Raw genomic sequence first — 18,538 nt, 5'->3', positions numbered from 1 at the left:
CAAATGCTATATACTGTACATACCTATGACAAAGTTTAATTTATATATAAAAAAAGGCACAATAAGACATTAACAATAATAACTAATAATAATAAAATAGAACAATTATAATAATAAAAGTTAAATGAATGAGGTCTCTCTAAAATATTTATTTATGTACATAATCATATATTAATGAACATTGTTATTTGATTATGTATTAACTAAATTATTATTTGATTCATTTTCTGTAACAACGGCTCTGATATTAGTACTGACTGCAAGCCAAATCACAAGCTTATGTTAATGTGCTTATTGTAATATGTTTTTGTTTCTATAGTACCAACTTTCAAGGGACCTGTATGGCCAACGAGCTACATAAACTGTTTTAATAAATGTGTGTGATCATTGATATGAGTCTCTAGTGTCATTGCTTAGTAACAGTCAGAGGATAAGCTGTAACTTTAAGCTTTCCGGCACTGTAAATTTGCTCTTTTCTCTGTAACATGATGAATTTAATTTTGTTTGGTCTTACTAACTACATCGGAGAGAAATAAAATAGAGATGGATGAGGAAACCACTGTTTACAGCTGTTATAATGTTAGTAATAACAGGAAGTAACTTGTTTCCCATAAAATATAACAAAAAATTAGAGATGCACCGATGTATCGGCCGATAGTTTAAAAACACCTGATGATCAGGGCCGATTACATCCTGTCAGTCAAAAGAGGGCGGGAAAACACATCGATTTCATGCTGTGTGTAAAGGTGATGTCTCTTGTGTCGAATGACGACAAAACTGCAGTTTGTAATCTCTGTAAGCTCTGCACTGCTAAAATCGGAAGTGAGCAGCAGTGTAGCGGCCTCGAGTCTTATTTTTCCCCGTACTACTCGCATGCTGCTTGTGCTGAATTAAAGGGCCAGTACACTATTGAAAGACGATTGACAAAAAAGTAGTATATATTGCACAGGAAAATATATTTGTAGAGCAGTATGTTTCATATGCAGTTAATGTTAATATGAGTTAATATCATAAAAAAAAGTTTATATTAGGCTTATATATTACCAGTTTGATGTTGAATGATGAAGTAGAAATGCTTTTGTTTCTATTGGTTCATTTAATATCGGTTCATCTCTACTAAAAATGGATAAAAGTACTAGGCATCATTCTTTAATGAAGAAAAAAATTTTAGGACATGCTGTTATCGGCAAATAATGAATTTATGGGTAGCATCACACCACCCGTCTTTAATTATTTTCCTATATTCTTTACATGTATGCATTCCACTTTCGTAAAATTTCATGTAGAGTCTTTACAGTCACGTTTTTCTTTTTTTACTTTGTAACATTGTATCTTTAAGTGTATATGCCATATTTTACTATTTTTCTTATATACTGCATTGTGTTTTCACTTTCTAAAACATTTTGCTTCCATCTTAAAGGCTTTGTTTCTCATAATTTTTGTTGTTTTTTTTGTTGTTTTTTTTTTTTAAATACTGCAACGTTTATTTGCACTTGCATTTCAGAATGTTTTTATTTTCATGACACTAGCTTAATTTTTACACATCACGTCAGCTAAACTATATATATATATATATATATATATATATAACACACACACACACACACACACAGTGAATCCGGAAAGTATTCACAGTGCTTCACTTTTTCCACATTTTGTTATGTTACACCCTTATTCCAAAATGGATTAAATTCATTATTTTCCTCAAAATTCTACAAACAATACCCCATAATGACAACATGAAAGAAGTTTGTTTGAAATCTTTGCAAATTTATTAAAAATAAAAAACAAAAAAAGCACATTGACATAAGTATTCACAGCCTTTGCTCAGTACTTTGTTGAAGCACCTTTGGCACCAATTACAGCCTCAAGTCTTTTTGAATTACACCTCTCAAGCTCCATCAGGTTGGATGGGGAACATCGGTGCACAGCCATTTTCAGATCTCTCCAGAGATGTTCAAGTCTGGGCTCTGGCTGGGCCACTCAAGGACATTCACTGAGTTGTCCTGTAGCCACTTCTTCGTTATCTTGGCTGTGTGCTTAGGGTCATTGTCCTGTTGGAAGATGAACCTTCGCCCCAGTCTGAGGTCCAGAGTGCTCTGGAACAGGTTTTCATCAAGGATGTCTCTGTACATTGCTGCATTCATCTTTTCCTCAATCCTGACTAGTCTCCCAGTTCCTGCCGCTGAAAAACATCCCCACAGCATGATGCTGCCACCACCATGCTTCACTGTAGGGAAGGTAATGGCCAGGTGATGAGTGGTGCCTGGTTTCCTCCAGACATGACACTTGCCATTCAGGCCAAAGAGTTCAATCTTTGTTCAATCTTTGGTCTGAGAGTCCTTCAGGTGCCTTTTGTCAAACTCCAGGCGGGCTGTCTTGTGCCTTTTACTGAGGAGTGGCTTCCGTCTGGCCACTCAACCATACAGGCCTGATTGGTGGAGTACTGAAGAGATGGTTGTTCTTCTGGAAGGTTCTCCTCTCTCCACAGAGACACGTTGGAGCTCTGTTAGAGTGACCATCGGGTTTTGGTCACCTCCCTGACTAAGGCCCTTCTACCCCAATCGCTCAGTTTGGCCCAATGTGCTCATTGGCCCTTCAATGCTGCAGAAATGTTTCTGTACCCTTCCCCATATCTGTGCCTCTATACAAAACTGTCTCGGAGGTCTCCAGACAATTCATGGCTTGGTTTGTGCTCTGACATGCATTGTTAACTGTGGGACCTTATATAGACAGGTGTGTGCCTTTCCAGATCATGTCCAATCAACTGAATGTACCACAGGTGGACTCCAATCAAGTTGTAGAAACATCTCAAGGATGATCAGAGGAAACAGGATGCACCTGAGCTCAATTTTGAGTGTCATGGCAAAGGCTGTGAATACTTATGTACATGTACTTTTTTTGTTTTTTATTTTTAATAAATTTGCAAAGATTTCAAACAAACTTCTTTCATGTTGACATTATGGGGTATTGTTTGTAGAATTTTGAGGAAAATAATGAATTTAATCCATTTTGGAATAAGGCTGCAACATAACAAAATGTGGGAAAAGTGAAGCGCTGTGAATACTTTCCGGCTGCACTGTGTATGTGTATATATGTGTGTGTGTGTGTGTGTGTGTGTGTGTGTGTGTGTGTGTGTATATATATCTATATATATATATATATATATATATCACTTGTATACTTCATATGGACATATTACAGTTGTACAAATAATATACAGTAAATAATTTATTACAATATATCCATGTACCATTAAGTTACATTTAGTGTTTTTCACATATACATTGGCGATAATAATGTTTCATAGCTACTGCTGGATTTATTTATTTGCCATATTTGTGGAGTTTTAGCCTGTCATGTTTATTGCCATCTTCTGAAAGCCTGAATTCATAAATTGATCTAGACAGAGTGTGTGTATTTTTCGTGACAGTGGTGCAGAGAAATGTCTCCGACGTGCTGAGTACACTGCATTTATTTTCTGAGCCGTTCCCATGCAGGCCAAAGAGAGCGGCGAGGACTTTTTGTTTTTGTTTTCACGCTCCTGTGCACCATAACTCAGCCGTGTTTGTCTGTGTGTGTTCTCTTTTTCAGCAGATGGAATTCGCTCACTGTAAAGGCTTGAGTTGTGTATGTGTGGGGTAATTATGGAGCGCTTTCCTTTTTGTATGAACCAGTCAAAAGCAGTGAGATGAACACACTTCATGGTGTGTTACGACTGCAGACGTGTGTGTGATGTGTAGTCTGGAGGAAGTGAGCCGTGAGATGGTACTCTCCGTTACGCCATTTCATTTTTGCTAAAATTGTACGTTTTGATTAGTATTACAATCACAAACCTTGTGTGTGTCTTTTACTTGCTGTCTTTTATATTTGTGTATATATATATATATATATATACTTTCAATGTTTTAAAAAAAAACAAACAAACAAAACAAATATGTGTGTGTGTGTGTGTGTGTGTGTGTGTGTGTGTATATATGTATATATTGGAAACATTGAAAGAAAGTAATGGAATATTGTTGGTAATTATGTCATAATGTGCTTTACAGCAGCTGACCAATCAGCATCTTTGTTTACACTTGGAGGCATTGCCCTCAATATAAACACACACTCTTTATACAATCTTTACACTTCTTGCTGTTTCTCTTTCGTTGTTGATACAGTTTTATTGCACAGTGCTATCATACCACCCCATCATTGATTATTTTCTCTCTTTCTCTCTCTCTCTGTATTTATTGAGTTACAGTGTGAAGTTCTCAGTGTGACCATATGTGATGAAGTGTATTGTGGAGAAGGACAGATAAAAATTGAGAGGCGGAAGAAATGTTAGACAATCTGTCCTTTTCTCATCCTTTTCTACGCCTCTTACTCGTCTGTAAACAACACACAACCATTCAGTTTCCACTTTCATTCTGTCCTTCATACTTTTTAATTAAATTGCTTTATTTTGCTTAACACCACATATATTTTTTTCCAACAGTGGCTTTGGCAGAGACCAGCTAGTACAAATACACAGAGAGAGAGAGAGAGAGAGAGAGAGTTTAAGAGTGTACACTGTAAAAATAAGTTTATTCTATAAGAACACCAGACATTTTGCATTCTGTTACTAAAACGTCTGGCTTGGCATGGTATTTCAACATTCCTGTCAAATATTTGACTGTATTCATTCCATTTTGAGTAAATCGTTTCAGAATAGACAGCTTAATGTGTTCAGGAAGTTCTTGAATTTTCTTTGAATTTGGTATTTGAGAATTTTAATTGGGTTCATTCATTTGATCTGATTTTAGAACTCTAATATAATTGTGGATCTTGATATAATTGTAGTTCATGCAGTTCTGAAGCTTATTTCTGGGTCTATGTTTTGCTTTGCTATAGACATTTTAGTTGTTTTGATTCTAGAATTTGATCAGTTTCAGTCATTAAAATGAAGATTGACTCAAATTGGAACTCAAATTGGCTTGACTCCAACCAAAACAGTTATTTAATTTTGGAACTAGTTTTAGATCAGGGGTTCCCAAATCTTTTGGGCAAACAACCGTAAATAACAACTATGAATTTTCTGACTGTGACCACTCTACATTTTTTCAGATTCCAAATTTACAATTTAGGATTACTGTAACATATTTATGTAATATTTTATTATGTCAGTAATGTCTGTACCATAAGTAACTAAAAACCAAACAAATATTCCTTGCATTGGGTCAAGAGTCTAGTGGGAAGGGCAAGCATTTCTTGACACAGCTTTTGAAAACGTTTTAAAAAGTTTGTGTTTGAAAGGGCGCGTCTCGTTCCACTATCACGTCCAATACAGGATACACACAAACGATGTATAAGGATTTAAAACATGAGTGGGTGTGTTGATACAGGAAAATAATCCATGCCAGGGTGGTGTGATACAGCCTGACACGAAGCAGAGGAGCCTGGTTTATACTATACTTGTACATGTGGAGGATTAAAAAGTCACATCTGCTATAGTTGGAATGTCCACGCCAAAACATCCCTGTCTGTTTGTTTTCCAAGTCAAATTATAAAATGTTTTACAATGTAAAAATGATTTGCAACATAAAATGTTGTAAAGCGATTTCATGCACAGTGACGCTAAAAAGACTGACGATTTAAAAAGTATTTATTAATCTAGGAAATCCAAACAGACAATTCAGTAGGTTTGAAAGCAACATGGAAAAACTGGTTAGTGTTAGTACTCAATAACAGTCTAGGATAGTAAAAAAGTATGCGATTTGAAACACAACACTAGTTTGTATAGCGGCGGTAGATGGACTGTGAAATTTGTCCAGTTTATCACTGAATTCCTACACTAGTGTGGCATGTCAGGATAGTGAAAAGTCCAAAGTAGGCATGTACACTGATTGAATGCGACTCCTAGTAACCGTTCAAAATACAAAATTTGTCTTTATAATCAGAGGGATAGTTTTCATAGTCATTTCTGACATATATTTCGTCTGATTGTAGAACTCGACTTTGTTTAATTGTGATATCCTGCTTACTTTTGTTTCCGTTTTAGCACATGTGCTTTCAGGTATGTGTATCTACCTGTTTCAATCAGGTGTATGTAAGGAATAAAACATGTCAAGGCACGCTGTTTTGGGAAATGAATCAGTGTCAGGGTGTTGTGATATGACCTGACGTGAAGGAGAGTTACTGTTACCACCTTGTTGATGATTTTCCAATAACAGCACATAAAACCAAAGTGTTTTATTATTCTTATACTGCAGCATTTTCCAACACAAGCAATTTTTTGTAAATTAAAGAACACCATATCATATACTTTTTTTTTTATACCCATTTATAGTTTTTAACGTCTGTGAAAAAGTCGGTTCCTGTTATGACTTACATTATAGAAGCTATAAGCAGTCATGACTTCACCAACCTTTATTTTTCCTCTGTCTTGAAATGAATAATGTATAAAATCAATAATTTTTTAACATTTTTTATTTTTTAAACAACCAACTTTCTGTCAGCAAGGCAAGCAAAGAATTGTGAAGCTGAATCATATAATTGTTGTTTAGTTTTTTGGTTTTACATTGGAATAGTACATTGTACTGTATTTTTATTGATTTCAGGCATCTCCCTGCTTTGAATTGAGTTTTAATTGATATTTTTATTAGGTAGAATTCTACCATTTCAATTGGTTTAATTCTCAAATGTAAGGTTAGCTTACTGAAGAAATTTAACTGGTTTGTTTCTAGACCTCCAGTTGATTTGATTTTGGAAAGCTGGTTGTTTTTACTGTCGAATTCCCGTTAGTTCGATGTTTGTGGTTTGAGCTGGAGAAGGTTGTCCATGGTCATTTGGCTGCAGAAGTATTTGAAACGGCTGAGGCTCCTTCCTCTACCCGTAGCCTGCTGACTCCACACCGCACTCGCACTCTTTAACTGCTTAGACATCCAACAGTAAAAACTATATAGCTATAATCATGCGCCGTGCTGTGTTTAGCCTATATAACTGTCCATCAGCCCGGATTATTTTTCCACATCCTGACATTTTGTGTTTTACCGATTCTTCAATATGGAACCTTAAATGCACTTGGTATATGCAAATTCACGAAAAAAAATAATGCTTATGTTGGCTGTGCAATATGTTAGTCATATCAGATTTAGTTTTAGAGCCTTAAACCTATGAAATGCTGTTTTATTCTAAATGAAATAAGTAAATATGCCCATGATCTAAACAATAAAATGAGTAAATACAGCAATAAATATATAAATGAATCAATAAATAAATAATACAGAACTCATTTATTATAAAATATTATTTCATCATACTCATTTTCACAATAACATGAACATCAGATTTCAGTCTGAATTTTGTAATACCAGGTTTTATTGTAAAATGGTTATATTTTTAAAAGACTGCTTTCATTTTACTGTACTTGACATACTTTGCCAGGCTTTTACTGCAGCTGCCTTCAGTTGCTGCTTCTTTGTGGGACTTTCTGCATTCAGTTTTGTATTCAGTAAGTGAAAAGCATGCTCAGTTGGGTTGAGTTCATTGGACATTTAAGGACATTTAATTTATTTGCCTTAAGAAGCCCTTGGGTTGCTTTTGTGGTATGTTTTTGGTCATTATCCATCTGTACTGTGAAGCGGCGTCCTATTATTTTGACAGTTTTTGTCAAATGGGGGGATGGGGGGCGTGGGTTCTTCACCAAGGAAAGAATTCTGCAATCATCCATTTTTGTTGTCTTCTTGAGCTCGCCAGTGCATTTCTTCTTTTTAAGTACCAAATTGTTCATTTGTCCACTGCTAAAGTTTTTGCTGTTTCTCTGATATATCCGTTTTCTCCTTGAGCCGCATAATGGCCTCCTTCACTTGCATCGACACCTCTTCACATATTGAGAGTTCTCAAGAACAGCTACCAAATGCAAATTCAACACTTGGAATCAACTCCAGACATTTTATCTCCTCAATTTGTCATGAAATAACGATCAAACAGGCCACACCTGGCCAGGAAACTGCTTTATCAGTGTTAGGAACCGCCAGAAGGAGCTAGGGACTTCAATTCCCAGCAGCCACTGCACCTCTGCATCATGGCCACATGACCACCCACACCCCACTGTCATCCAGGTTAATGAGCACCTGTGTGTATTTAAGTTTGTACAGCAGGTGGTGTGTGACTTTGTTTTGTCTAATGAGATCATGGTATCCTTGTTCTTCTCCTAGGTCTTGGTTTATGTTTGTTTCCCTGTTCACCTATGCTTAGTGTCTTTTGTGTTTTGCTTGTTCTCTTATTAAACTTGCATGTGCCTCCATCTCCGCGTTCATGACAGTCAATTGTCAATAACTTTTGAGCCTGTGAAAATTGAGAGATTCTGTAAAAAATGGGCTGTAATTCCTAAACGGTTCTTTCTAGATTTTTGTTAAAACCCTTGAATTAAAGGGGATAGTCTCCACTTCAGTCACATCTTGATTGCTTCCTTTCAAATCCATTGTGGTGGTGTACAGAGGCAAAACTATAAAAATTGTGCCCCGTCCAAATACTTATGGACCTGACTGTATATATCCTATTGAGCATATGTGTGATACATGATTGAGAGCCTGATTTACCATGTTTAAAGCAGCCATCAGTTCAATACATTATGATTTAGTATGTTAGATTTTGATACTATTTCAGTATGTTAGCTTCGAAGAGTGAGAAGCCATGTTTCCTTCAGTGGAACTGACAGGTAGAAAGATTGCACCCTTAACACTGTGTGTATTATTGTCATGTTCTCTTATAGGGAACCTGAACGTGACTCTGCAGGTGTGGGACATTGGAGGACAAACGATTGGTGGGAGCATGCTGGATAAATACATCTACGGCGCTCATGTATGCACACGTAGTTTCGACACAGGGTGTTGTAAAGCATGGTGTACATTATTTTGTGTGTGTGTGTGTGTGTGTGTGTTGGACAGAGTGGATGACATCATTGCCAAAGCTCTATTGCCTTTAAATTGAAACAGCATTCAGATTTTTTTATTGTCTGTATTAATATTTGGAGGGAATGAATAAAGCTTCTGTGTGCAGGGTGATGTATTTGTGTTATTATTGCATCTAGCAGTAATTCATAAAGTTATTATGAATATTAATAAAGCATGGCTGGAGCATGTAGCTAACAGCGAGTGATATATATGCAGCTAATATATTATATTGTATGTATTGAATAAGGGAAGGTGTGTTATTATTGACCGTAGTGTGTGTGTGTGTGTGCGCAGGGTGTCTTACTGGTGTATGACATCACCAACTCTCAGAGTTTTGAGAATTTGGAAGACTGGTATGGTGCGGTGAAAAAGGCAAATGAGGAGTCAGACACACAACCTGTTATAGCACTGGTGGGCAACAAGAGTGAGTATACACACACACACACGCACACGTACATTCATTTTACTGTTATTTCAGTGACCTCACCCTAACCTAACTAATAGGTAGTATTTTAGCGTTTTTTTTAGTCATAAAAACATTTTTTTTTTCTGAGGACCAGGAAATTGTCCTAACACACACACATACACACGATATACACACATCCACATGGGAATTTGCCAACAATTAATTCGCCCCACCCTCCCCCCCACCCATTTTTAATGAACGACATGTCGTATAATTGAAGTATTTAAATTTACATTTAATGTTGTGGAATGTCCGTGAGACAAAGTGCGTTCCTGTTATCGCTTATGTTATAGACTCTATAAACAGTTGTTCCCTCACCGGCCTCTCTCTCTCTCTCTCTCAATAATTCAAACAAAAATGACCAGAAACCACATAATCCTCTGTCCTGAAGACTTTCCCATCTCCTTACAGAAAGTTTCACCAGATCAATGATTAGACATATTTTTCTTTTATTAATTAACAACAGTTTTTTAGATTTTTGTATTATTATGTTGTTCGTCCACCATTCAAGTCCCTGTAAATGAGTTGTTACTATGGAAACTATGGTAACTATTTGTTAGAGGAAGGCCATTAAAATCACAAAACCTGTAATTTGATCAGAGTGCATATTACATTATACAACAATCTGATTGGTCAGAAGGTAAGAGCAGCTGTGACAGTAATTACACAGATAAAAAAAAAAAATAAAAAAAAAAATATATATATGCGCATGTGTGTGTGTGTGTGTGTGTGTGTATATATATATATATATATATATATATATATATATATATATATATATATATATATATATATATACACACACACACACACATGTATATAAATATATGTATATGTATGTATGTATGTATGTATGTATGTAAGGGAAATTTAAATAATAAAAATAATGGAAAAGGCTGATTCCGAAATAGAATTTTTTTTCCTGGTTAGTCTTCTACACTTTAGATTTCTTAGACAAACCGGGACAGACACAAACAACTGGCACGTTTAGCCTGATTAACTATGTAATAAGTGTAATGGCTCTTTTTGGACGCACGCAAGTCCAGGGTCTCACTAAGTGTTCCTCAGTGCGAATGTTTGTGTGTGTGTGTGTGTGTGTGTGTGTGTGTGTGTGTGTCCATCCAGCGCATATTCCCTCCTTACCCCTAGTGTTTCCAGGATAAAGCACTTACTGAAGTTGAGTAAATGAATGAATGAATGAATGTTTTAAGCAATAAGGAGTTATACTTGAAAAAGACATGATGCAGGGTAAAGAAATAAACAAGCAAGAAAACATCAAGATGCATTAAAAAAACGAGGCTTCTACCCACACTGAAGCTCAAAATTAAATCACTTTTAAATCGAAGTCCCTGTAGTTATAATATAATTGTGTGTATTAGATTGCAATATAACAGTGTGCAATACAACATGCTTGTGTAAAATGGCTATGAGTGTGTGTGGGTGAGAGAGAGCGAGAGAGAGAGAGAGAGAGAGAGAGAGAGAGAGAGCGAGCAAAAAGACGTATATATGCTTGCCTTAGCTGTCAGCATTTTATAATCTTCTTCATTTATGTGTCTATGAGGAGCAGTAAGTCATCCGGCTCTCTGTGAGCACACACACACACACACACACACACACACACACAGGTTGCTGGCATTCCCAGGCATGCCTGCTCCCTCTCTCTCCCTCACTCTTGTTTTGGTGACTTTAATGGGTTCAGTTCTCTTAACCTTTCCTCATTGCTCTCTGTCTCACACTCACACACACACACACACACACACACACACACACACACACACGCATTGACTCTCGACTCTAAAACACTCTATGGGAAACACGGCTCATTGTGTCTCTCTGTTAGTGTCTGGCCAAAATGAATAGGTGTGTGTGTGTGTGTGTGTGTGTGTGTTGGCCAGTCCATATTGAATGCCCCTCTCTGTGCGTAGAAAGCTCTAGTTATTTTTCCTGGACTCCATCTCTCTTTCTGTCTCTTTCTTTCTCTGACTATAACTACCTGTCTTTCTCTCATTTTATCATTTATCTCTCTGCCACTGTGTCTGTCTGTCTTCTATATGTCGGTCTAGCTGTCCTTTCTTTCTGTCTTTCTGTTTCTCTGCTTGAACGTGACTACACTTACAGAATAAAGTGGGCGCTTTAGAGCAGCCAATCACAGCTCAGTGTCTGAGTCATTTGACTTTGATAGCACATCTGACAGCGTAGATTCCATGTGTGTGTGTGTGTGCGTGTGTGTGTGTGTCCTGGCGGGTCCGTTAAGGTAAATATTGGTGCACATGGGTGCCGTGGAGATCGACTTGTGTGGTACGACACGGGCCATTACACCTATCTCACACACACACACACACTCACACACTCCCTCTCTCTCTCTGTCTATTTTGCCATAACCGACCACACATTGACCCATTTCAAAACACCTGTGTCACAAATCATTTTTCTAGGGCTGTGTTTTGTTCTTGACTGTGCCCTACTCCCTTCCTCCTCTTCATAGTAAAGTGGCTTGAAAGTAGCCGTTCGGGTTGCAGTGTGTACTTAAACATTGTTTTTCAAAGCTGTTTAGTTGTCACACAGTTACGGACATTTATTGGCGTGTCTTTTGTCTGATTCTGTAAAGTAGACTAATTTAAAAACTCAAAAGTCGCACAGTTTCCGATATAACCGCATCGTTTTAGATCCAGTACTTCGGTCAAAAATCCATGCATACATCAATCAAAGACCAGGTATTTATTTCTTTTCTAATCTGTCCAATTTGGGTGAGCCTGTGCCCATGATAGCTTCAGATTTCTGTTATTGGTTGACAGAAGTGGAACCTGATGTGGTCTTCTACTGGTGTAGTCCATCCACCTCAAGGTTCATTGTTTTGTGGATGCTGAGATGCTTTTCTGCTCACCACGATTGTAGAGAGTGCTTATGAGTTACAATATCCTTCCTGGCAGCTTGATCCACTCTGGTCATTTTCCTCTATCCTCTCTTATCAACAAGGCGTTTCCTCTCACTAAGTGTTTTTTGTTTTTCGTACCATTCTGTGTAAACTCTAGAGACTGTGTTGTGTGTGTGAAAATGCCTGGAGATCAGCAGTTTCTGAAATACTCAAACCAGCCCATCTGGTACTAACAGCCATAACATGATCAAAGAAGGAGAGATCAGAGTTTTTTTTTTATTCTGATGTTTGCTGTGAGCTTTAACTGAAGCTTTTGACCTGTATCTGCATGATATTTTTGCATTGCACAGCTGCCACATGTTTCTGAAACAATGATATAGTTATAGAAGCATTGACAACTGGTGATGTCTTTCTTTATTTCTCTGTGTTTTTGAGGTATGTGTGTGTGTGTGTGTGTGTGTGTGTGTGTGTGTGTGTGTGTGTGTGTGTGTGTGGTCTGCTGCAGTCTCTTCAGCACTGGGGTTTTTGTTGGCTTTCATAAGTCCTTGGAGCCCATAAAGGCTTACAGCCGTAACCTGGGCCCCTACACACACACATACACACACACACACACACACACACACACACACACACACAACATAGCCAATGAGATCATTTGAATAGAGCTGTTTTGTAAATGCATTGTTGGCTACATTGCAGGTGTTTTTATTTTTTGCATGTGTTAACGTATAGGTTTGCTTCTGTGTGGGTGTGTACAAGTATGTACAACTGTGTGTGTGTGTGTGTGTGTGATGTGGCGGAATGAAAAGATGATCCTGTGATGTATGAGCTGTTGACAGAACACTTCTGACCATCAGGAAACCTGTAGTCCCAGTGTGCTCACACACATACACACACACACACACACACACACATACACACACTCACACAAATCGCTGGTGTACTGCAGTAATTTACCACACAGATGACCTGGACTAAAGCCTACAAAGAGTATTCTGTCTTGGTCAGCCACACACTGAGCATGCAACCTCTACAGCATTTGTGAGCTCAGTAACTACTAACATGGGTGCAGCTCCTTTAAGGTTTGGCCGATGTGCCCTGGTAAGGGACTGTGTCCCCTCTTAGGCCTGTGCTCCCCATAAAGGGGCAGGCTGTGCCCCCTATTCATAGTTTTCACGTGACGTCACATTCTTATAGGAACACCCACCTGGAGGGAAAAACATTGCTTTCTTCCACTGCCCCTCAGTTATTTTTACCAGATTTATTTAGCCAAAATGCTGGATAGTTGTTGTTCAGTCGGATGCACAAACAGTTTAAACAGTAGGAATGGTGCACACCTCTAAACTAATAATTGAAAATAAACTTTTGATTGGATTTATGTCACTAGATATTGTGTTAAACTAACCAAAATATTACTGCCCTAGAACACGGACTACATTGAACCTGAAACTAATGTTAGCTACTTAGCACTCACCATTGCTCTGACAATGAATAATTTTTTGTCCTTCACGTCCCAAACGGCAGCGTTATTGACCCACGCAAATCGAAAATACAGATAACTGTCTGTACTTTTGTACACTTTCATCCTAGCGGCAGTGCAAAAGGGGATGGATTCTCCACAAGATATATCTGAACATTGCCAAAGTGGAGCTCTGGCAGGGACTTCGCTGTTTTCAGTCATTGAAATACATGCGGTGGGTGCTGTATATGGATCAAAAGTGCCCAAAACTTGCAGTTTGTACAAATACCTTCGTTTTTGTTCTTTTTAGAGGTGATCAAAATAATTTGTGACAGATGGAAAATGGACAGATATGTGCTGCAGTTCCATGGAGTGTCCAGTGTTGGGTGCCATTTTGAAACAACGTTTTGCCCTCCAGGTCTCTGCGCCAGTCACGTGACTGAAAACTATGAATTAAGATTGTGCTCCCTGTTAGTGCTGTGCTCCCTGTTAGGACTGTGCTCCATCTTATGGCTGTGCTCCCTGTTAGGACTATGCTCCATCTTATGGCTGTGCTCCCTGTTAGTGCTGTGCTCCATCTTATGGCTGTGCTCCCTGTTAGTGCTGTGCTCCCTGTTAGTGCTGTGCTCCACCTTATGGCTGTGCTCCCTGTTAGTGCTGTGCTCCCTGTTAGTGCTGTGCTCCCTGTTAGTGCTCTGCTCCCTGTTAGGACTGTGCTCCATCTTATGGCTGTGCTCCCTGTTAGTGCTGCGCTCCCTGTTAGGACTGTGCTCCATCTTATGGCTGTGCTCCCTGCTAGTGCTCTGCTCCCTGCTAGTGCTCTGCTCCCTGTTAGTGCTCTGCTCCCTGTTAGTGCTGTGCTCCCTGTTAGGACTGTGCTCTATCTTATGGCTGTGCTCCCTGTTAGTGCTGTGCTCCCTGTTAGGACTGTGCTCCATCTTATGGCTGTGCTCCCTGTTAGTGCTGTGCTCCCTGCTAGAGCTGTGCTCCCTGTTAGTGCTGTGCTCCCTGTTAGGACTGTGCTCCCTGTTAGTGCTCTGCTCCCTGTTAGTGCTCTGCTCCCTGTTAGTGCTGTGGTCCCTGTTAGGACTGTGCTCCCTGTTAGTGCTCTGCTCCCTGTTAGTGCTGTGGTCCCTGTTAGGACTGTACTCCATCTTATGGCTGTGCTTCCTGTTAGTGCTGTGCTCCCTGTTAGTGCTGTGCTCCCTGTTACTGCTGTGCTCCCTGTTACTGCTGTGCTCCCTGTTAGTGCTGTGCTCCCTGTTACTGCTGTGCTCCCTGTTAGTGCTGTGCTTCATCTTATGGATGTACTCCCTCTTATGGCTGTGCACTCCCATACCATGACAGACGCTGGCTTTTGGACCTGTTGCTGATAACAACTTGGATGGTCCTTTTCCTCTTTGGCTTGGAGAACACGATGGCTGTTTTTTCCAAAAACTATTTAAAATGTAGACTTGGACCACAAAACATGATTCCACTGTGCTACTGTCCATCTCAGATGAGACCGAGTCCAGAGAAGTCGGCGGTGCTTCTAGACAATGTTGATGTATGGCTTCTGCTTTGCATAGTAAAGCCTTAACTTGAACCTGTGGATGCAGTGGCGAATGGTGTTGAGTGACAAAGGATTACCAAAGTATTCCCGAGCCCATGTCAGGATATCCATTACAGACTCATAAAACATCAGGTAAAACATAAAATACCTTGTCTTTATACATTTTTTTAAAAAAAATATAGGTCAAAGTACATTTACAAATTACTACTCTTTGTTTTTATTAGCATTTTCCATACTGTCCAAACTTTTTCGGAATTGGGGTTGTACTCCTTGTTAGGGCTGTGCTCCATCTTAGGTCTATGCCTACTCTTAGGGCTGTGCTTTGTGTAAGGGGTGGACTGTGCCCACTTTTAGGTCTGTGCTCCGTGTAAGGGGTGGACTGTGCCTCCTTTTAGGGCTGTGCCTAATCTTAGGGCTGTGCCCACCTTTAGGCCTTTGCTCCGTGTAAGGAGTGGAATGTGCCCCCTTTTAGGGCTGTGCCCCCTTTTAGGGCTGTGCTTCCTGTAAGGGGTGGACTGTGCCCCATTTTAGGGCTGTGCCTACTCTTAGGGCTGTGCCCACCTTTAGGCCTTTGCTCCGTGTAAGGGGTGGACTGTGCCCCCTCTTAGGGCTGTGCTCCGTGTAAGGGGTGGATTGTGCCCCCTTCATAGGGCTGTGCCCTGTCTTAGGGCTGTACTCCCTTTAAGGAATCAGGTATGCCGTCTTTAAAGGCTTTGCCCCCTCTTAGACCTGTACTCCCTTTAAGGAGCTCCTTTAGGCCTGCACTCCCTGTAAGGGGCTCTCTTAGGCCTGTGCTTTCTGTAAGGTTTGCCACTTACAGGGGCAAAATTTTATTTTGCATTAGCATTAGCTTCAACCTAAGGCTTGAAAATCTTTTTATTTATTCATTAAATGAACCATTAGTTTTATTCATTTATATATAAAAGTGACCTAAAACAATTTGCTTCAGGTTAGCACTGAATCTTGGGCACACACACACACAAATGCAGTAAACAGTCTGCTGCCTGTCTCAGCTCACTCTCCTGCAGACACGCACCCAGCTTCAGCACTGAATGGCCAAATGGTGTGACAGAAGGAAGGAGAAACTGCATGTACATGTTTCTATGTTATGTCTCTCTCCCTGTCGCTCTCTCTCTCTCTCTCTCTCTCTCTCTCTCTCTCTCTCTCTCTCTGTCTCTCTCTATGGGATCGGGCAACTGTCCTAACACCACTCCAACCCTCTTTATGAGCTGTGCTTGTGTCATTTATGAAGCGGCATTTTTTCATATTTCTTGTGAAGTTGTTTAATAGACGTTTAATAATTCAGTAAAGAGGCAGTCAATGTCCAGAGCGATTAGCATCAGCGCACCAAAACTTTCCACATGCTTACACAAGCCAACGACTTCCTGAACAAACTGAGCACGTCCTGACCTTAACTCTAAATTGAACTCTCAGTCCTATCCAGTTCTTCAAACCAATGCTAAGATTTAAAAATGCTCTCCTGATTTTCATATTGAGTTCATGGCTAGTTGGTGAGCGTTTCAAATCTTTGCTCATTTTAAGGGTCTGTCCCAAATGGTAGAACTCAGAGAACCACTTTGAACAGTGCTTGAAGACTAGTATCTGAGGGACACATGTTACCCATAATGCATTTTGGGCATTAAATTTATCAATAGGTCTCCATATTAGAGCCCATTATACAGTGGCTCTAAAAAGCCTACACACCCCCTGTTAAAATGGCAGGTTTTCGTGATTGAAAAAAAAAAGGCACCAAGATAAATCATGTCAGAACCTTTTCTACCTTTACAGTAAAGTTTTAACCTGTTAATTAAAGTGAAAAACAATAAGAATCTGGTTGCATAATTGTGCACACCTCTAAACTAATACTTGAAGCACCTTTTAGATTTTATCACATCATTCAATCTTTATGGGTAAGAGCCAATCAGTTTGACACATCTTGACTTGGCAATATTTTACCATTCGTCTTTGCAAAAGCATTCATCACCACACAGATCTTTGATTGGATTTAGATCTGGGCTTATGCACAGGTGCATATGCAGCATCACACTCTGTGGACATAACAAATTGGAACTGCCATTGAGCTCTTTGGATGAGTGGTTTAAAGTGACAAAAGCCAGATAGAGAGTGCATTATAATGAGTCAAAAATGGCCAAATCCAGAGTTGAGGTGAAGACTCAAGGTGAAGTTGGGAGGAAGTGGAGAGCATAGGAAGTCGTTCTGCAGATAGAATTGTTGACCTGGGGAAAGATGAAAAGAGTAGTGCCTGCTTAATACAGAAGAAGGTAAGAGCAGCAACAGAAGAGGAAATATCATGCAAGATGGTGAGAATGAAGCAACAGGGCACCTGGGCAAGATTGGACAATGCACTGGAATAGAAAGTGAGTTGTAGAAAGCTATCCCGTACCAGATCAAGTTCCTCATCCAGATGGAATGTGATATACTTCTAAGCCCATCAGACCTTCACACTTGGAGCAATATAGTCAACAGCTTGTCCAGGTAGGTACTAGGAGACTAGGAGAAGGATGCATGCCAGTCAGCCCTGCCTCACCAAGAGCACGATCACCATCAGTAGAGCTGGGAAGCAACAATCACCCCCCCAGTGAAATCTGCAGGAATTCTGAGCTCTATGAGAGACCAGTAGTTATTGTTAGAACTGAAGTTCGCTGGCCATATTGCCATGAGGATCTACCACCATGAGAGTCATGTCTCAGTCCACCAAACAAGGTGTCTTACTGGAACTTACAGTCCTTTGGGAAGCCTGGGGTGTGCTCAGCCTTAAGTAGAAAGTATCTTTCACTTTTTATGTGGACACTAGGAACAGCGTACAGTACTCGTGACGCAAATTCTGTCATCAGCAGAGTACACGCGTACTGTACGCGCTGCCAGATTTTTCTAACAGGTCACACATGCGCATTTAATTCTTATGCACTATTTAGTTGTTCCACAAGGTGGCAACAGTGACCCAGGGCCGTTGATTCTCAAGGTAGTTGAAGAAAAAAATGGAAGAGACGGAAACGGATTTGTATATGGGTGCTAATCGTGGGGAGAGATTGCCCGAGCATTGTTCTGCGTGTTGTTGTGATTCTTCTTCGTTGTTGTCCTTCACACCAAAAGACCTGCTTTACTGCTTTGTACTCACTCTAGGCCAGGAAGGGTTGTGCAAATTGTCGTAATGCGCATGCGTTGTCCGTCTGTGTATGCGTACATTTCAAATGCAGTATACTTTGAAAGGCTATGCGTACGATGGTGCACAAACGCTAGCGTGCCT

At 39.6% G+C, this 18,538-nt stretch overlaps 1 protein-coding gene across 4 annotated transcripts in view; it reads left to right on the top strand.

Annotated features, from left to right (window-relative positions):
* Positions 1-18,538, top strand: part of rab28 (RAB28, member RAS oncogene family) — a 42,937-nt gene that overhangs the window by 13,018 nt on the left and 11,381 nt on the right. For all 4 annotated transcript variants that reach the window (XM_053649749.1, XM_053649741.1, XM_053649736.1 and 1 more), the window contains exons 3-4: positions 8,738-8,826; positions 9,213-9,342. In XM_053649749.1, the coding sequence (XP_053505724.1) occupies positions 8,738-8,826; positions 9,213-9,342 (219 nt within the window). The remainder of the gene's footprint in view (positions 1-8,737; positions 8,827-9,212; positions 9,343-18,538) is intronic.

This window comes from Ictalurus furcatus, chromosome 2 (assembly GCF_023375685.1).
Source record: "Ictalurus furcatus strain D&B chromosome 2, Billie_1.0, whole genome shotgun sequence".
Classification (NCBI taxonomy): domain Eukaryota; kingdom Metazoa; phylum Chordata; class Actinopteri; order Siluriformes; family Ictaluridae; genus Ictalurus; species Ictalurus furcatus.
Note: the sequence above shows the minus strand (reverse complement) of the source record. Positions and strands in the feature narration are given on the sequence as shown.